This window comes from Pteropus medius, unplaced genomic scaffold, assembly GCF_902729225.1.
Source record: "Pteropus medius unplaced genomic scaffold, Ma_sr-lr_union100, whole genome shotgun sequence".
NCBI lineage: Eukaryota > Metazoa > Chordata > Mammalia > Chiroptera > Pteropodidae > Pteropus > Pteropus medius.
Window position 1 is genome coordinate 400,695 of NW_024342469.1, and position 18,775 is coordinate 419,469.

General features: G+C 64.7%; 2 protein-coding genes across 10 annotated transcripts in view; both read left to right on the forward strand.

Annotated features, from left to right (window-relative positions):
* PLXNB2 (plexin B2) overlaps positions 1 to 8,027 on the forward strand; it is a 28,601-nt gene extending 20,574 nt beyond the window's left edge. The window contains exons 14-38 of the mRNA XM_039863003.1: positions 2 to 82; positions 193 to 341; positions 526 to 634; positions 827 to 963; positions 1,138 to 1,308; positions 1,707 to 1,836; positions 1,947 to 2,174; positions 2,272 to 2,448; positions 2,588 to 2,727; positions 2,878 to 2,978; positions 3,057 to 3,286; positions 3,370 to 3,551; positions 3,870 to 3,936; positions 4,068 to 4,214; positions 4,608 to 4,764; positions 4,896 to 4,996; positions 5,086 to 5,170; positions 5,296 to 5,450; positions 5,538 to 5,698; positions 5,780 to 5,927; positions 6,427 to 6,491; positions 6,604 to 6,679; positions 7,002 to 7,076; positions 7,155 to 7,294; positions 7,376 to 8,027. Coding sequence (XP_039718937.1) covers positions 2 to 82; positions 193 to 341; positions 526 to 634; positions 827 to 963; positions 1,138 to 1,308; positions 1,707 to 1,836; positions 1,947 to 2,174; positions 2,272 to 2,448; positions 2,588 to 2,727; positions 2,878 to 2,978; positions 3,057 to 3,286; positions 3,370 to 3,551; positions 3,870 to 3,936; positions 4,068 to 4,214; positions 4,608 to 4,764; positions 4,896 to 4,996; positions 5,086 to 5,170; positions 5,296 to 5,450; positions 5,538 to 5,698; positions 5,780 to 5,927; positions 6,427 to 6,491; positions 6,604 to 6,679; positions 7,002 to 7,076; positions 7,155 to 7,259 — 3,177 coding nt within the window. The 3' untranslated portion in view covers positions 7,260 to 7,294; positions 7,376 to 8,027. The remainder of the gene's footprint in view (position 1; positions 83 to 192; positions 342 to 525; positions 635 to 826; positions 964 to 1,137; positions 1,309 to 1,706; positions 1,837 to 1,946; positions 2,175 to 2,271; positions 2,449 to 2,587; positions 2,728 to 2,877; positions 2,979 to 3,056; positions 3,287 to 3,369; positions 3,552 to 3,869; positions 3,937 to 4,067; positions 4,215 to 4,607; positions 4,765 to 4,895; positions 4,997 to 5,085; positions 5,171 to 5,295; positions 5,451 to 5,537; positions 5,699 to 5,779; positions 5,928 to 6,426; positions 6,492 to 6,603; positions 6,680 to 7,001; positions 7,077 to 7,154; positions 7,295 to 7,375) is intronic.
* Positions 8,028 to 11,690: 3,663 nt separating this feature from the next.
* MAPK11 (mitogen-activated protein kinase 11) lies at positions 11,691 to 18,680 on the forward strand. 9 transcript variants are annotated; one of them, XM_039863083.1, is made up of 13 exons: positions 12,067 to 12,203; positions 14,142 to 14,261; positions 14,715 to 14,844; positions 14,919 to 14,977; positions 15,057 to 15,168; positions 15,244 to 15,273; positions 15,365 to 15,412; positions 15,487 to 15,601; positions 15,955 to 16,026; positions 16,264 to 16,343; positions 16,792 to 16,870; positions 16,963 to 17,136; positions 17,444 to 18,680. In XM_039863083.1, exons 2-13 carry the CDS (start codon positions 14,185 to 14,187, stop codon positions 17,521 to 17,523), a joined length of 1,056 nt encoding a protein of 351 aa, XP_039719017.1. In that variant the 5' UTR covers positions 12,067 to 12,203; positions 14,142 to 14,184; the 3' UTR covers positions 17,524 to 18,680. The 9 variants fall into 9 exon arrangements, with proteins under 9 accessions (XP_039719019.1, XP_039719013.1, XP_039719015.1 ...); XM_039863082.1 differs by lacking the exon at positions 12,067 to 12,203 and adding an exon at positions 12,220 to 13,630 and having other exon boundaries at positions 13,669 to 14,261; XM_039863085.1 differs by lacking the exons at positions 12,067 to 12,203; positions 14,142 to 14,261 and adding an exon at positions 11,691 to 11,834 and having other exon boundaries at positions 14,779 to 14,844.
* Positions 18,681 to 18,775: the final 95 nt, after the last annotated feature.

Below are 18,775 nucleotides of genomic sequence, written 5' to 3' on the forward strand. Positions count from 1 at the left end.
GTGCAGCGGGCAGAGCAGGTGTGTGTACGAGGCCCTGTGCAGCAACGCCACCTCCGAGTGCCCGCCGCCTGTCATCACCAGGGTGAGCCCCTTGGGCCTTCCAGCGGGGCGTGGGGGAGGCAGCAGGTCCCGGCCCACCTGCACGGCCCGCTGGCCCAGGCTGCCGGGTCAGCCGGGCTCTGCTGATTTCAGATCCAGCCCGAGACGGGCCCCCTGGGCGGGGGCATTCGTGTCACCATCCTTGGGTCGAATTTGGGAGTCAGAGCAGATGATGTCAAGAGAGTCACTGTGGCTGGCCAGGACTGCACCTTTGAGCCGGGACGATACTCTGTGTCTACCCGGTGAGTGGGCAGCCCAAGGCCAGGGCTCCATTGGCTGGGTCAGTCCCCACCCCAGGGGGCCGGGTGACCAGGCGGATGGAGAGGAAGGACACCGTCCGGGCGTGTGTGAGCACCCAGGACGCACGCCCACAGACGTGCCAGTCAGGCCCTGAGAGCATGCCCACCCTGCCTGTCGCTCACCCAGGATCGTGTGTGCCATCAAGGCCGCAGAGGCGCCCTTTACGGGCGGTGTCGAGGTGGACATCAGCGGGAAGCTCGGCCATTCACCTCCCCACGTTCAGTTCACCTACCAGGTATGTGAGTGACCCCTGGGACCCAGCTGGGCCTCCGGGTAGGGAAGGACACGGTGGGAATGTGGTCGCTGCTGCCAGCCCCCAGGCTATTGCGGGCGGTGCCCCTGCCACCTTCTGCACAGTAGGCAGGGTCCAGGGAGTGGAGGCTCTGTCCCCCGCCAGCTCTGACCTGAATGTTCCTTCTCTCTTCAGCAGCCCCAGCCCCTCGGCGTGGAGCCAAAGCAGGGGCCGCAGGCGGGCGGCACCACGCTGACAATCAGTGGCACGCACCTGGACACGGGCTCCGAGGAAGACGTGCGCGTGACCCTCAGCGGCGTCCCCTGTAAAGTGTGGGTGTCACCCGCAGGCCAGCAAGTCTGCGGTCTGCCCTGGTCCTCAGTGTTCTGGCCGTGACCCTCTCCCGGAGGCGGCTGTGCCACCAACCTGACCTGCTGACCCTCGAGCCCGGGGCTGGGGTTGGTCCCAGGGTGGGATCCACACTGACCTGCATCCCTCGCCTCCAGGACGCAGTTTGGGGCACAGCTGCAGTGTGTCACCGGCCCGCAGGTGGCCCTGGGGGAGCTGCCCCTAGAGGTCCACTATGGGGGCTCCCACGTGCCCAGCCCCGGCGTCACCTTCACCTACCGCGAGAACCCGGTGCTGCTGTCCTTCCAGCCACTGCGGAGCTTTGTCAGGTGTGGCCTGTCTGTCCCCTCCCAGGGCCAGCCAGGTAGCTCACCCCACGCCAACCCTCAGCTCCTTCCCAGCTCCTTCTGCTTCCCGGGCTTGGCAGGATGTGGTCGAGCCGGTCTGGGTGTTGGGGGGCCTCTGGAAAACCCCACTGCACCCCCAGATCAGCTGCCTCCTAGGCACCCCGATGGGCTAGCCCATGGCCCCCTTGAAGCATTATGGTCACACGTGCTCTGAGCACACCCCACCCCACAGCAAGCAGGCGTGTGCCCACTGAGGGCTGCATGTGTGCCCAAGAGCAGAGCGGGCTCAGGGACTCCAGCCCCGAAGGGCACCTGCTCTGGAGCTGGCCGGGCACCTCCCTGCCCGGCTGTGCCCACTCAGCAGCCCCCTCCCCAACCAGTGGCGGCCGGAGCATCAATGTCACAGGGCAGGGCTTCAGCTTGATCCAGAGGTTCGCCATGGTGGTCATAGCCGAGCCCCTGCAGTCCTGGCAGCGGCAGCGGGAGGCCGGACCCCTGCAGCCCATAACGGTCAGTCTCGTAACCACCTGGGGCTCGGATCCAGCGCTGGCTGCTGGGGACGTGCTGGGTTGGGGTGGGGCCGGTGCCAGGTGGCCTGATGGCTGGGCCTCACCCTGCAGGTTGTGGGCACGGAGTACGAGTTCCACAATGACTCCAGGGTTGTGTTCCTGTCCCCGGCCGTCCCTGAGGAGCCCGAGGCCTACAATCTCACAGTGCTCATTCAGATGGACGGGCACCGCGCCTTGCTCAGGACTGAGGCTGGGGCTTTTGAGTATGTGGCCGACCCTACCTTCGAGAACTTCACGGGAGGCGTAAGGAAGCAGGTCAACAAGCTCATCCATGCCCAGGTGAGGACAGCACACGCAGGGTCACCTGAGGTCTGGGCTGGGCCAGTCCTCACGTCCCTGATTCCCTCCTGGCCACTGTGGCACTCTCAACCCATAGGGCACCAACCTGAACAAGGCGATGACACTCCATGAGGCCAAGGCCTTCGTGGGTGCCGAGTGCTGCGTCATGAAGACGCTGACCGAGACCGACCTGTACTGCGAGCCCCCGGAGGTGCAGCCCCCGCCCAAGCGGCGGCAGAAGCGAGACACGGCACACAACCTGCCTGAGTTCATTGTGCGTGTGGGCGGCGCGGGCAGGCGGGCGCAGAGGGCAGGGCCCAGTGAGCACAGGGAGGGGAGGCCAGGGTGCGCCAGGCGGCACTGGGCACGTGTCTCAGCCGCACCGGCTGTGCTGAGCCCTCCCCTCCGCGCAGGTGAAGTTCGGCTCGCGGGAGTGGGTGCTGGGCCGCGTGGAGTACGACACGCGTGTGAGCGACGTGCCGCTCAGCCTCATCCTGCCGCTGGTCATGGTGCCCATGGTGGTCGTCATTGCCGTGTCTGTCTACTGCTACCGGTGAGACCCCCTCCTCAGCCTCGGCCCCTACAGCCCCTCCCACTCCCGCTCAGCCCTCCGGCCACACGCACTGCCCAGCACAAGGCAGAGGCTCAGAGCCGCCCCGCGGCCTGACCCAGGCCAGGTCCCAGGAGCCTCCCTGTGTCCCAGGAGGAAGAGCCAGCAGGCGGAGCGGGAGTATGAGAAGATCAAGTCCCAGCTGGAGGGCCTGGAGGAGAGCGTGCGGGACCGCTGCAAAAAGGAGTTCACGGGTAGGGTGCGGGCCGCCCCGGGGCGGGGCCTTGGGAGGCGCGTGGCCGCAGACTGGCCAGAGCCGCGTCTCCCCCCAGACCTAATGATCGAGATGGAGGACCAGACGAGCGACGTGCACGAGGCAGGCATCCCCGTGCTAGACTACAAGACCTACACGGACCGCGTCTTCTTCCTGCCCTCCAAGGACGGCGACAAGGATGTGATGATCACGGGCAAGCTGGACATCCCCGAGTCGCGGCGGCCCGTGGTGGAGCAGGCGCTGTACCAGTTCTCCAACCTGCTCAACAGCAAGTCCTTCCTCATCAACGTGAGCGGGCCGGGCGGGGCGGCCGGCGCGGGAACGCTGGGGCCGGCTGCGCACGCGCGGGCTCTGACCGGCAGTCCCCACAGTTCATCCACACCCTGGAGAACCAGCGGGAGTTTTCGGCCCGGGCCAAAGTCTACTTCGCGTCACTGCTGACAGTGGCCCTGCACGGGAAGCTGGAGTACTACACCGACATCATGCGCACTCTCTTTCTGGAGCTCATGGAGCAGTACGTGGTGGCCAAGAACCCCAAGCTGATGCTGCGCAGGTGCGGAGGGGCGGGGTGGGGCCGGGCTCACTGGGGTACCCTTTTTGCCTGCAGGGCCGACCAGTGCAGTTGAGTAGGGAAGAAGGAAGTTGGGGTGGTGTCCCTGGCAGCAGGTAGTCTCTGCTGGTCACTTGGCTGCCCCCTGCAGCATCAGCCCTCTGTAGGATGGGGTGCTACGTGTGCCCCCAAGAGGAACAAGTGTTTGGTCCCAACGGGGACCCTGGGCCTGGATGGGGAGGGTGGTCTGGGTGCTTGAAGAGCCAGCTGGGCCTGGCAGCACCTTGGGGTACCCTAGTACAAGGTCTCTCTGCTCTCCAGGTCTGAGACGGTGGTGGAGAGGATGCTGTCCAACTGGATGTCCATCTGTCTGTACCAGTACCTGAAGGTGGGCGCCCAGCAGCCAGGGGTGGGGAAGGGAATGCCGATGCTGTTCCCTACACACGTCCCCCTGCCCGGGCAGGCCCTCCGAGTGGGCGTAGTCATCCCACCGAGACTGAGCCTGCCACCTTGCTATAGGACAGTGCCGGCGAGCCTCTGTACAAGCTCTTCAAGGCCATCAAACATCAGGTGGAGAAGGGGCCAGTGGATGCCGTGCAGAAGAAGGCCAAATACACCCTCAATGACACAGGGCTGCTGGGGGACGACGTGGAGTATGCGCCCCTGGTGAGCCCCGGGGCTGGCCAGGCTCGGTGGTGGGACTGGACTCAGGGCCAGAGCTGGATGCTTCCCTCTGCCCACCCCCACCCCCACCCGGTGCTGGCACACCTGGGTCCCAGGAGGGGCCCAGAGACATCGGGCCCTGATGCTGGCCTTGGAGAGGTGCTCTAGGTGTAATGACCCTGAGCCAGCTCCCTCCAGGGGCCTGGGCACACCAGGTGTGACTGGTGGTGAGCCAGTGCATGCACAGGAGAGGCGGTGTGTGGGGACGCATGCTGTGCGAGTTGTCCCCTGCTCTGTCCGCTGAGCTAGGGCGTGCAATGACGGGTGAGGCTGGCCACCCTGGGTGCAGTAGGGACCAGGGCACGCCTACCAGCCCTTTGTCCTGTGTCCTGGCAGACGGTGAGCGTGATCGTCCAGGATGAAGGGGTCGACGCCATCCCTGTTAAGGTCCTCAACTGTGACACCATCTCCCAGGTCAAGGAGAAGATCATCGACCAGGTGTACCGCACGCAGCCTTGCTCCCGCTGGCCCAAGGCTGATAGTGTGGTCCTCGGTGAGCACTGTCCCCGTGCCAGGGGTACAGCCCTTGGGACCCTGGGTGGGCAGGTTGGGGGGGACGGAGGGGCTCCTGGGAAGGGGGGTGGTCTGGCCAGGCTCCAGGAGCTGGGCGGTGTCCTCCCACAGAATGGCGGCCTGGGTCCACAGCCCAGATCCTATCAGACTTGGACCTGACCTCTCAACGGGAGGGGCGATGGAAACGCATCAACACCCTGATGCACTACAACGTGAGTGCGGGCGGGTGGGCGGGCGACCGCTGGGGACGCGGAGTCCGGGCCTGACGGGAGCAAGCCCCGCCCTAATGACTGTTCCCCAGGTCCGGGACGGAGCCACTCTCATCCTGTCCAAGGTGGGGGTCTCCCAGCAGCCTGAGGACAGCCAGCAGGACCTGCCTGGGGAGCGTGAGTCCCTGCCCTTGCCCGGGCCCGTGTCCTCCTGGTGCAGCGGTGCGGGGGTTGGGGGGTGGAGGGGCTGCGGGGCCCGGCAGGCCCCAGGCCCCGCCCCCCTCAGCGCGCCTCGCCCACAGGCCACGCCCTGCTGGAGGAGGAGAACCGCGTGTGGCATCTGGTGCGGCCCACGGAGGAGGTGGAGGAAGGCAAGTGCAAGCGCGGCAGCGTGAAGGAGAAGGAGCGCACGAAGGCCATCACCGAGATCTACCTGACCCGCCTGCTGTCCGTCAAGGTGGGCGGGGCGGGGGCGGGGCCTGCGGGGCGGGGGCGGGGCAGCCGGCAGCCGGCAGCCTGGGTCCTGAGCCCCCTCCGCGCACAGGGCACGCTGCAGCAGTTCGTGGACAACTTCTTCCAAAGTGTGCTGGCGCCCGAGTTCGCGGTGCCGCCGGCGGTCAAGTACTTCTTCGACTTCCTGGACGAGCAGGCGGAGAAGCACGACATCAAGGACGAGGACACCATCCACATCTGGAAGACCAACAGGTGGGGGCTCCTCCGCCGCTGCCCGCCCGCCTGCCCCAGGGTCTCAGCGGCCCCTCACCTCTGTCGCTCGCTGTGTTCCAGCTTACCGCTCCGGTTCTGGGTGAACATCCTCAAGAACCCCCATTTCATATTTGACGTGCACGTCCACGAGGTGGTGGACGCCTCCCTGTCGGTCATCGCCCAGACCTTCATGGACGCCTGCACACGCACAGAGCACAAGCTGAGCCGGGTGAGTGGCCATGTAGCAGCTCTGATGGGGACAGGGGAGGTGGGTCATCCCCCAGGAGGCCTGAACTGGGCGGTGTCCATAGAGGACACTATGCCGGGATGGGGCTTAAGACGTCAGTTAGGGACATGCCAGGAGGTTTGTTTGGGGTGTTCATATGCACCTTTGGTTCTGGGGCTCCGGAGAAAGGCAGGTGCGAGGTAACAGGCAGGGGGCGGGAGCCTGGGGGCCCCCTGGTGACTGGCCTCTGGCAACTTGGGGCTCCGTCCTCCTTCCCTTCCTGGGGGGACCCTGCCTTTACACAGGCAGAGACGGTGACTTATCACAAATTACAAAACAGTGACAGCATCAGGAGACCAAGTGGTCTGCAGCTGGGCAGGTAGCTGCCCTCCTTTGTCTGTGGGTATCCTGAGCAGGTCGAGCCTGGCTCCATCAGGGCGCGAGGGCAGCGACACTGGCCAGCCCATGTGGTCTGGGTGTCACTGGGCTCTGACCCCCACAGGACTCTCCCAGCAACAAGCTGCTGTACGCCAAGGAGATCTCCACCTACAAGAAGATGGTGGAGGAGTGAGTACCGCCCACCCTCCACCCCCACCCAGCGGGCCCGTGACCGGGAGGAGGGCACTGGTGGGCAGCCTGGGTCCAGCCTTCGGGACCCACTGCCCCCACCTTCCCACAGTTACTACAAAGGTATCAGACAGATGGTGCAAGTCAGCGACCAGGACATGAACACGCATTTGGCAGAGATTTCCCGGGTAAGGGAAATGTACTAATGGACCCTCCCTGGGCTGAGCCCCACCACCCCTTCCCCAAAGCCCCCCTGCTGAAATGGCACTGCAGAGAGGAGTGCGTTGTGCTCCCAGGAGAGAAGCCGAGGGGGAGGCCAGATAGGCTGGCACCTGCGTGTGGGGGTGAGGGCTGTGTCAGCTCTGAGCTGGCCGTGTCTGCCGTGGAGATGTGTATCTGTCCGTGCCTACACTGTGTGCTGGAGTGCTGTGAGACCGTAACCCTGTGTGCCTGTGCCACAGGTCACGGCCCCTCCCTGGCCCTGGGTCACACTGCCTTTCCCCCCCCCAGGCACACACAGATTCCCTGAACACGCTCGTGGCCCTGCACCAGCTCTACCAGTACACCCAGAAGTACTACGATGAGGTAGGGGTAGTCTCCCCCGGGGCGGGGGCGCTTGGGCAGCCCCTCCCGGGCCTGCCGTCTGACGTGACCCACCCTCAGGTCATCAGTGCCCTGGAGGAGGACCCTGCCGCCCAGAAGATGCAGCTGGCCTTCCGCCTCCAGCAGATCGCAGCTGCTCTTGAGAACAAGGTCACAGACCTCTGACCTCTGGTCTTTGCCACCATGGTCTCGGGGCACAGGTGTGTGATGCCAGGAGCCGGCATGGGGCGGCCCCTGGGGAATGAGGCTGAGGTGGTGGCTCAGCCCTTGTCTCTTGCCAGCAGAGGAAGAGCCCCTAAGCGTCCAAGTGGGTGAGGTGGGGTGCCCACCTCAGCGTCTGTAGCCACGTGGCATCTTTCTCCTGAGCAATAGTGCCGGGCGCCCTCCAGCACCAGCCCCTCCTGCAGAACCAGCATCGGCGTCCTCTCCGAGTGCAGCCTCCCGAGCAAATCGCAAACGTGCCTTTCGCCCCTGGCGCCGTGCCGTGTCACCGGGGGCAGTCGGAACTCAAGGCCTCCCTTCCCAAGCACCAGCAGCCGCCTCATGCCTGGGTTTGGCCTCCCTGGGTGGGGTCTGAGTGCCTGCAGCCCCCAGGACCCAGTGCCCAGACAGTGCGTCTGCCCGCGTGGGCGGGAGGAGAAAAGCGGTACGATGCCTTCCTGACCTCACCGGGCTGTCCCACGGGCGCCAGCTCTCCAGTGGACTCCCAGCCGCGAGCCCCACCTTAAAGGTCAAGCCGGACGTCAGACGTCGAGGCCCAGGTGACCAGAGGGGACCCAGCAGACTGGGGGTCCTGGTCTCGGCCTGTCAGACAGGCGGTCCTGCAGGCCCTGCCCGGGTCTGGGGGGCCAGGATCAGCCCTACCAGGACCACCCCACCCCTTTTGTAAATCTTGTTAATTGTAAATCAAATACAGCCGTCTTTTTCACGCTGCTGGTTGGCTGGATTTCTCCTGGGCCTGGCCTACCCACTGCCTTTGTCCCCCAGGCACTGTTTGGCCCTAGGGTCACCCTCAGGTGGGCCTGTGTGGCCTCACACCCCCACCTCCCCGGTTCCTCGGCCAGGCCCACAGGATTTGTACAGAGGCTGCAACCCACGTGCACAATGTCTGCTGCCTTAGAGAACAGGATGGTTGGGGAATGGGCAGTGAGACCTCGGGCAAGGACAGCTGGGGGTAGTGCAGGCCTGAAGGGGATCCTGAAATGGCTTGTGCTTCCAAAGGGGTGCCTTGAGGCAGCCCTGCCAAGCCAGGAAGTAGGGGAGATTGAGCTGGCCCCGGCACCCGCTGCTGGACGAGACAGCCCCCAGCCTCCCTTCCTGGGCTGAGCCACTAAGCCATGGGGTCAGGGGGTAGGCGTGGCATTAGCTGTCTGGACCTTGATATCTCAGGATGGGACTATTTCTTCCTGAGGTCAGGGTCCTCCCAGTGCACATTTAGTTAGCCCCTACTGTATGCAGACCCCACTCTACACTGGGGGCTCCAGGGTAGAGGGCCTACATCCTCCTGCTTAAGGCTGTGAGGCCGTTAGGGTGGGCTCCTTCTCTGTCCCATGAACCACCCCAGGATGACTCGGGACAAAAGCAGGGTTCCAGGACCCTATGGCTGAGAGTAAGCGAAGGGAAGAGGTTATCGGGGAGCCTGGTGATGGAGGGAGGGGTACATCTACGAAGTGCAGAGCTGAGATCAGCCCCCAGGCCCATGTGCATGCACACAGCATTGGAATGACAGGCCTCTTGCCATCCTACACGCACTGTCCTGGGCACTAGGGACATGGCAGTAAAGGGGGTAAGGCAGAGCCTGTCCCCAGCCTTGTGCTGCCAGAGTACCAACCCATAGGCGTTCACAGCTCTGTAACAGGAGGCGGCCGAGCTTCATGTAGGGCTGGGTCCAGGGGCTCGTATCTTTGGTTTCCCAGCACATGCTGGCTTGTCCTTGGGCAGTAGGGATGCTGCGGCCCTGGTCTGTGTCTGGTCTGTGTCTCCTCCACTAGGGCCAGGTCACTGTCTGGGGAGCCTCCGTGGGCAAGGCCTTGATCAGGAACGACTGTGCATAGGGCAGTCCCATTCAAGCCGTATGGGACAAGGGAGGTATCTCTGACAAGGAAGAGGTACTGGGCAAACAATTGACATCTACCCAGGGACCCCTGAAATGACACTGCTATGGCCTATACTGGGTTCCCCATTTCTCAAGAGACCCAGCTGGTTAAGGAATCCGAACAAGGTACTGCCAAGCCAGAGCCGGGGGCGAGGGGGGCGGTGCACGGTCAGGGAGTGCTGAGCTTGGGGGACATGGAGACCTGGCTTCTAGACTGGACCCCTGAAGGCAGCTTCTGCCCCCTTCCCCCTGGTAAGAAGATGGGGAAGTCATCGAAAACCCCCTCTTCCACTCTGATGCTTGGAGTTAAGGGAGGGGCTACAGGTCCACGAGGTGGAGGGCCCCCCTCGAGGATAGGCTTACAAAAGGGCTGTCCTTTCATGGGGCCAGTGGAAGGTGGAAACGGGGCATGGTTGTTGGGAAGCATGGCGTGGGCAGGCCAGCCTTGAGGGGTCGGAGTCGGTGGGAAGCGACGGGAGGGGAACCTCATCTTCTAAGCGGCAGGCAGTACCTGTACCCGCCTTACCGCCCCTGCCCCAGCGGGACTGGCATCTTAGGAAGTTCATTAGGCCTCAAGGAGAAGTGCAGCCAGCGAGCAAGGGGCTGCTGAGTAGGTGGAGAGGGGACAATGGACATGGACGGAAGGGCTGGGCTCTTGATATTTGGCAGTGACCGTCAGGATGGAGTGAGACCAGGCCGTGATTGTACCGGCCCCACCCTTCACCTGCACGCGTCCTGCTACCAACCTTCTTCCCTACCCGCCAGCTGCTGGCTTGTCCTCTCGCAGCCTGGCTGACACTGCAAATGTGCAGCTGAGCTCCTAAAGTCCTGACCAGGCCCCTCCCTGTCCACCGGCCTGCCACCCCCCTCCACCAATAAACACCACTCTTTCTGTTCCTTAAATCAAGCTCAGTTCTTGAGAGGCAGGACTATCTTGAGAATGAGCCAGCTCTGCTGGCGTGTCACCTCTCCAGGGTGCCCTGCTCTGACTGCTCTCTCCCTACCGCCACCCCCACGGGACAATCTCCAGGGTCATTCCCCTGCAGGGTTACAACCTCGGCCTTCCGCAGAAGGCCCGGGACCCCGCGTGACCCCCTGAGCCGGGCAGGGGGGCCGCTCCGCTCTGGTCAGCTCTGATCACTCACCGCCAGGATTCCGGGGGAGCAGTGGGAAAGGCTGCGCGAGGGCGCCCTTGGTTGATCGGACGCCCCACCCCCGGGGAGAGCACAAGGTTGCCAAGCCCCAGCAGGGGCGGAGCCAGTTGCCACGGGAAGGCGCTCCGGCCCGCGGGCGGGCGCAGACAAAGGCCGGGCCTCCCCGCGGCACTGGCCGCCGGGTTCCCACAGCCCGGGCTCGGCTCTGCCCCGCCCGCGGCTTTCGCTGAAGCGCCATTAACTCCGCACAAAACCTCGACCGGCGGAGAAAGGCTCCCCAGGGCGGGGCGGGCGAGGCCCGGCGAGGGCGGCTGGGGGAGGGGCGCCGGCTCCCCGAGAGAAACTGAGGAGGGCGCGGCTGGGACTCAGATCCCGTTTCCTTCCTGGATTTTCTGCTTCCTGGGGTCCGGATTCGCGGGGCGGATGTGTCCGTTTGCCCAGTCCTGCACTGACATGTTTTATTTTCATTTGGAGAGTTCCATAAAATCTCAGGTTTTAGTTTGTTCCCGCTCTCCTGAGAGAGGCCATTTCCTCGGGCAGGTGTCAGGAAGCAGTTCCCCCCGGGGCGGTGCTCTCCCCGCCCTGGTCACTGTAAAATGGGGAGCACGAGCAGATGCGCCGACGCGGAGCGCCGGGCAGACGCGGGCGAGGCCGCTCTGGGGGCCCCGGAGCACTCTCACGGGTGGAGCAGCCTGCGGGGGCTGAGGTGCGGGAGTGAGGTGCCTAGGCAGGAGCTCGCGGCCCCTGGGGACTGCGGCTGCGAACGATGCGGTGCCGTGGAAAATCAGGACGGGCTTTCAGGAAGAGGTGACAGCTGACAGGGCTGGTTCAGAAGGAGGGAAGGTACCAGGCGCGAGGAAGACCCATTCGGGCAAAGCTCCCTACGAGTACAAACACCTCAAAGGCCCCCCCACCCCCCGCCGGTGCCGCCGCTGTCCCTGGTCCTGACAGGGCTGGTCCCAAGGCCTGGCCTGGCGGTCACAGTTCCCCCAGGAGGCGCTGGGCCGCCCACATCAGAGCAGAGAAGGTCCGCCAGGAGGCGCGCCACACCACCAAGGCCGCACCGGCCTCCACAGGTAGCGGCTGGGCTGGCCCAGGCCCCAACCCTGTGCTCACCACAGAGGGGCCCCATTCAACCGAGTCCCTAGACGTTATTAGCTGGCGTTTTCTGTATTGATGAGAAATATCTGCTTTGCGCTGGCTTCTTCGATTGAGGGTGCGACTTCTTTCTGGGGGAGCAGCTGGGGGCGGGAGGGGGGATTCTGGGCCTGGAGCAGGTGTGTGGGAGGATGCGTGGACCCAAGCAGGCCCAGGGGGTTAAGTGCAGGGCCCAGAGTCAGGAGGGAGGGGTGCGGGACGGGAAGTAGCGAGAGAGGAGGTGCTGGCGCCAATGCCGGCGGGGCGGGTGCGGGGAGCAGAGTCCTGCGCGCGGCGGTGCGGCAGATCCGTGGCGCCTGGGCGGGGAAAGAACGCAGGCGGATGTTTAGAGAGGTGCGTGGACCTCAGGAGGTGCCGGCGGGAGGGGCGATAAGTCGGACCCTGGCCGTCCCTTCCCCCCCCAGCGCGGGGCCATCCTCCGCGGGACCGCCCCGGGGAGGGGAGAGGAGGGCCGGTTTCCGCTCGCCTGTGCCTCGGAGGCGCAGGAAGCTGCCTGGTCTCCGGGAATCCCGCGCCGGCCCCGCCCCGCGCACCGCCCTCCACGCGCTCGGCTCGCGCTCCGGTGCGGCTGGGGGCGCGGGCGGACATGTCGGGCCCGCGCGCGGGCTTCTACCGGCAGGAGCTGAACAAGACGGTGTGGGAGGTGCCGCAGCGGCTGCAGGGGCTGCGCCCGGTGGGCTCCGGCGCCTACGGCTCCGTCTGGTAGGGGCGGAGCGGAGAGCGGGCGGGGGGGCCGGGGCGAAACCGAGCGCGCGCCCCCTCCCCGCCCGGCGGGGTTCCCAGCGTGCGGAGGGGCCTCGCCCTGCCTCCACCCCGGACGCTGCGCGGATCAGTAGAATGAATGGGGGGTCGGGGGGCGTGAAGGAAACTTTCCTACCGGACGCTGCTCGCGGGCAGAGAGGGGTCGTCCTCCCTCCCTGTCCTAGCTGGAGCGTCCTCCACCAAGCCAGAATCCTGCGGCGTCACTGGCGTCACAGCCAGCGAAAGGGCGGGTCTCCCAGGCTCCTAAATGCCCCAGCACGCCTCTGTCCAGGCTCTGGCAGCCCGGGGTCTGGCAGATGCCCCTGCCTTAGGGTGGGTACTTTTTTTTATAAAAGTAGAGCCCAGCTAGGGGGAGAGCAAGACTCCTCCCCTTAGGATAGCCTCAGGCCTTCCCATGGGTTCTACCCCCACCTCCCACCCCATTTTGTAAGGGGTTTCAGACTTTGGATGAGGTTTAGGCCTAAGCAGTTATGCCTACCCTTACCCTCACCATCCTATGGGGGGGTCTATGCCCATCCCATTTTTGCCCCAACCAAGAAAGCTCAGAGCACAGTCCCAGATAGAGAGGACCCCAGAGAGAGAGGACAGCATCTGGAAGTGTGTAGGAGGGTCAGATTTAGCTGAAGTCTGTCACCCTGGGAGGTAGGGAAGCTGGAGGGAGCTTAAGATCAGGTGGTTGCAGGGAGGCCCCTGTCACTTGCAATCTTGACAGTGAGGTTGATTGTGGGTGTGGATGTTGAGACGTGAGCCCCCCCCCAACACCCAGTGATGTCCTTAGGCCACTGCTAGATGGCCGCTGTCCACTGCAGGGGTGACAGGTAGTGGGGAGGCAGGGGCCCTTGAGGGCCTCTGGCAGGTTAAGAATGGGATTCCCAGAACTCTCCCCGCTGGCCAATCCCCGAGGTCCAGGGCTGGAGTCTGGTGCAGGGGCTTGGGGCCAACGTGGCCTCTGATCTCACGCTGTCACTCACAGTCAGAAACCTCAGGCTATTTCAGCCATTCCAGCCACAGGCCTCTGTCTTTATGTCTAAGACATCAAGATCAAGAAGACGGTCAGGGACAATGTGTGGGTGGCCCCTGAGGCCCTTGCTGGAATTGCCTCTGGCCCAGAAGCTCCTTCTGGGAGTTCCTAGTTAACGTCAAGCTCCCCAAGGGAGGCTCAGGTCTCTCTCCTTGGAACTTAGCTTGACTTGGCCAGTGCAGGTGACCACTCCCTCCTGGGCTCCCACGTTCCTCTGATGAAGCCATCAACCCAGGGCCAACTCCCTGTCGCTCAACTGCACAGATGCAATTAGGCAAAAGGATCTGCTGTCCCACCTGGGGGACCACACTCTCCTTCCCACCCCAGGAGTGACCTTCCCCGACAGGTCATAGGCTAGGGGGAGGGGCTCAGGTTCCCCGACAGGTCATAGGCTAGGGGGAGGGGCTCAGGTTCCCCAAGCGCCTACCTGGCTTTCCTTCAGCACCATCTGGTCCTGCGGGAGCTGCTCCTGGGACTGTGGACTCTGCTCACTCCTGGGGGAAGCAAGACCCCAGAGACAGGAGGTGAACTGGAAGGCAGGGGGCATCAGCTGGAGGGGACAGCCTGTGCGAAGGCGCTGTGCTCAGCAGGCCCCCATCCTGAGGGCAGTGGGACCTCGGGAGGGTGGGGGGTGACTGGATCATTTACATCTGAGGCTGATGCCAGCAAGTGTCGTGTCTCCCGTGCAGAGCAGACGCGCATGGAGGTGCAGGGTCTGGACCTCTGCAGACTGGGGCTGGGCACAGGGGTTGTGACGGTGGGTGCAGACACCGCCCTCTGTGCCACGTTTCCTCCTGTCTGGTTTCTCACTGTTACAAGTAATGCCAGTTTTTCCTCCATGTTTTGACTATGCCAAGGCTTTGAAGGCAGCTCTAGAACCCTCCAGAAGCCTCAGGATCCATGGTCCATGGCGGGGGACGACCTTCTAATATGGGAATAGCCAGTGACTGTTTTCCTGGTGTTTTATTCCCACCCTGGTCAGTGGAGGCCCTCCCCCCGACCCCCGCCCCGCCTCGCTTGAGTTGGGGTGTGAGTTATTGGGGTGAGGGGACAGAAGATCCAGGTCCTGCCCTGGGGCTCCCAGGTGGAGCAGGTGAGCCGCACGCGCTGGGCAGGTCTGCTCGTAGGGGTGCGGTGGAGGGTGAGCTGCCTCTTGGGGAAGGAGCAGGACAGGAGACGTGCAGAGCCTGCCAGTCACGATTCCGGGGTCGCTGCGGCTGCACAGCGATGGCAGTCCAGCCCGGAGGGGTCCTGGAGCAAACGCCCCTGGGAGGAGAGCGGTGGTCCAGCAGGGATGAGCGGAGCAGGCCCCTCACCCCCCACGGAGGAGTGGCGGCCGGGTGTCTGTGAGCCTACCGTTCTCCCCTGGGACGGGCCTGGGGCGGCGCTCACCGTGGGCCCCGCCGACAGCCTCACCCGCCGCCTTGCAGCTCGGCCTACGACACGCGGCTGCGCCAGAAGGTGGCGGTGAAGAAGCTGTCGCGCCCCTTTCAGTCGCTGATCCATGCGCGGAGGACCTACCGGGAGCTGCGGCTGCTCAAACACCTGAAACACGAGAACGTGAGCCGGGACCCCGCGCGGGGCGCGTGGGCGGGCCTGAGCTGGACCGCAGTGCTGACGCCCCTCCTCGCCAGGTCATCGGGCTGCTGGACGTCTTCACCCCCGCCACCTCCATTGAGGACTTCAGCGAAGTGTAAGCGGCGGCCGAGCGCGGCCAGGGAAGGGGCGGCAGGTCTCGGTCCTGACGCTGCACGCCCCGCCTCGGCCCTCAGGTACCTGGTGACCACTCTGATGGGCGCCGACCTGAACAACATCGTCAAGTGCCAGGCGCTGACCGACGAGCACGTTCAGTTCCTCGTGTACCAGCTGCTGCGCGGGCTGAAGGTGGGCGCCGCGCGAGGGCGGGGCTGGATGCGCAGGCGGGAACCTGATGCTCCTCTCCCCCCCCAACCCCCGCAGTACATCCACTCGGCCGGGATCATCCACCGGGTAGGTGCGCAGGCGGGGCTGGGGGCGGGGGCTGTGAGGGTCGGCCTGGCGGGCCGCTGCGCTCCTCTGCTCACACCCCTGCGCCCTGCAGGACCTGAAGCCCAGCAACGTGGCGGTAAACGAGGACTGCGAGCTCAGGGTGAGCCCCGGGGACAGGGCAGGGCATTGGGGAGGGGATCCGGGCTGGCGCTGAAGCCCAGGGCTTTGCTTCAGATCCTGGACTTTGGGTTGGCGCGCCAGGCTGATGAGGAAATGACGGGCTACGTGGCCACGCGCTGGTACCGCGCGCCAGAGATTATGCTCAACTGGATGCACTACAACCAGACAGGTGACGGCTGTGACGCTACCTGGGGTGGCCCCTGGCGTAAGAACCGGGCGGGCGGGCAGAGCTGTGCCAGTGCCTGGGGGGAGGATCTAGGCTTGAAGCCAGGGACATGGGCGGTGCTCTAGTCTGGGGGACCCACAAGGTCTGGGACCAGCATTCAAAAACAGACTTTCAGAGGGGCAGAATATGGTGGGTCTTGGGCCAGCTCCTTCCCCTGCCCAGGGCTGTGTCTAGAGGAGGGAAAGGACTGCTTATGACTAGGGACCCTGGGGAGGGCCAGTCCGGGCAGCACCCAGTTCTCCGAGGAGGGACTGGGGGCAGACAGGCTGATGGAAGCCCCCCTCTACCCCCGGCAGTGGACATCTGGTCTGTGGGCTGCATCATGGCCGAGCTGCTGCAGGGAAAGGCTCTCTTCCCAGGAGGGGACTGTATCCTTGGCCCAGGTTGGGGAGGAGAGTGGCCAGGGTCCCTTCCTGCAGGGTGGGGGTCAAGAAAGATGGGCTCTAGACCTTCTGGCCAGTCTTGCCTCTTCTGCCCCCTGCCATGCCACCTTGGGCTCAGGGTCCCCTGTAGGAGAGCAGGCTCTGGGCAGGGCCCCAAGATCTGGGGTCTGGGGGCCTGAGAAGGTCCACGCCTGGCCAGTGGGCATTTCCTGAGCCGGGCAGACATTGACCAGCTGAAGCGCATCATGGAGGTGGTGGGCACACCCAGCCCTGAGGTCCTGGCAAAGATAACCTCGGAACATGTGAGTCACCAGCCACCAGCTTCCTCTGCTGACCAAGCCCCAGGCGCTCTGGAGGAAGGGCAGTGTGGGAGGGGCCTGGTCACTGTGGTGGGGTGGGGGGTGGGGCAGGAGCCGCAATGAAAGTGGAAAGTGTGGACCCAAGGCAGGCGCCTGACTCCTTCGTGGGAGCAGGTGAACAGAAGACATTCCTGGCCCGAGGGCCATCGAGGGCAAGATCGCAACATTGACCACAGAGCCCTGGCCAAGGGCAGTGGGGCAGCACCTGGCCCAGGTCCTGCAGGGATCGAGGGTGAGGTGCTGGAGCCCAGATCCGCAGGGGGTCTGTGCAGGCCCTTGCCCAGGCCCGTTCCAGCGAGTGAGAGCGGGGGCTTCTCTCGGCGAGCCCCGCCCAGCTTGGGCGGGGGGAGGTCACGTGAGCAGCCCCCTCAGGCCCTTCCCGTGCGCCCAGGCCCGGACGTACGTCCAGTCCCTGCCCCCGGTGCCCCAGAAGGACCTCAGGAGCATCTTCCGCGGCGCCAACCCCCTGGGTGAGGACGGGCCCTGGGTCTGGACTGGGCTTCACGCCTGGCCCCGGACGCAGAGCTGACCCCCACCCGCCGCCTCCCCCACCACTCTGCAGCTGTGGACCTTCTGGGACGGATGCTGGTGCTGGACAGTGACCAGAGGGTCAGTGCGGCCGAGGCCCTGGGCCATGCCTACTTCAGCCAGTACCATGACCCGGACGATGAGCCCGAGGCTGAGCCTTATGATGACAGCATGGAGGCAAAGGACCGCACTCTGGAGGAGTGGAAGGGTGGGCTGGGGAGGTCGGCGGGAGGCAGAGCCCGGGGGCCTGAGGGCTGCCTTCTCATGGAGGCCAGGCACTGCTCGCTGCTCATTTCCTGAAGGAAGTGCCCAGTCTCCGGGGGTGGGGAGCTGGCAAATACAGGGTTTGTGTGTCCAGCAGAGGCGAGGGGCAGCACAGGGCAGGCCCGGGAAGGCCCATGGCCGAGGCTGCCTTCAAAGGGTGATGGGCCTGGCTGGGAGCCTGGCACCAGACAAGCAGGTAGGGTGTGCTGGGCCAGCGGCAGCATGTGCTCACCTTTCCCATCACCCCCCAGAGCTCACCTACCAGGAAGTCCTCAGCTTCAAACCCCCAGAGCCACCGCAGCCGCCTGTCAGCCTGGAGATCGGGCAGTGAGGGGAACGCTGCTGGCCAGCCACACTAGAACTCGAGGAGGGGCCTCAGCCTGCCTGTCCCTTCCTCAGCCTGCCGAGTTCCCACGAGGGGCAGCCACAGCCCCCTGCCTGGGATCCCTGGTCTGCATGCCACTCCTTGTGCACACCTGTGAGTGCACAACCGCATGCACCTGTGCAAACCACGGGCGCAGGAGCCTGGGCAGAGTGTACTGGACCGCCTCAGTCCTCCTGCCCCCTCCTGGTCTCCCTTGGGACCTCACTGTGGGGGACCTGGATGCCTAGGGGTCCCCCTGGGGAGTATGTCTGTCTCCAGATCTCCTTAGTCCCAGGGGGCTGTCTGGGGGCAGTGCATTGGAGCCAGGGCCCCCTGGAAACTCAAAGGGAGGGGTGTCAGGGGTCAGAGCTGCTCAGCCTGGGAAATGCTGAGATCTGAAGGTCCCAGAGCTGGGCAGGATCTTCTCTGTGAGGTGGCAGGGTGCAGACAGCCACCAAGTGTCGAATTGGCAAATATGCCTGGAGCCACGAGTTCTCCTGCATTGCGTGGCATGTGTGCCCCAGTGTGTGTTCCTGATGTTTACGTGTCAAGACGTGTGCAGGTGTGTGTGAGTCTGTGGAAGGCCCAGGTGAGGTGGCCATACTTGCCTCCCCTCTCCCCGTTTCTGGTGCCACGAGGGTGCCGAGATCCTTCTGGGCACCACATAAGGGGCTCAGGCCGGCAAGGAATCACCATGTGAGCCCAGGCCGGGCACTCTCCTTGGTTTTCAGAGATATGAGGGTGCAGTGCCAGCTGGGGTGCTGGCACGCAGGGGAGCTGGGGGACACTCAGAGGGCTGGCACACATCGATGTGGACTTGGACTCGGACCCTGGGCCTTGGTCCCAAGCTGATGAAGAGGCCTGTCCCCCGTCCCTGGCCCTGCGGCTGAGAGCCGGGGTGCTCTGGTTCGCGGGGCGGCCCTCTTCCTTTTTCCTTCCAGAATGGAGCTGACCTGATAAGTCTGGGGCAGGACCCTGCTTCACACGTGTCAAGGGTGTGGGTCCTCCCTCGAGGACATTTTCTGTCAGTGCGTCAGGGGTGTCCTACCTCACAGGACCTGGGGGATCTGGGTGTCAAGTGCCTGCACCAGGGTTCCACAATAAAGGAGATTCCCTCTCGCTCAGCTTGTGTGCCAGGCTCCAGGTGGTGTCCTGCTGTCCCCACGGCTTGGAAGGGCTGGCCAAGTCTCTGTGCATCACACCCCCAGCTGGCCTGGCT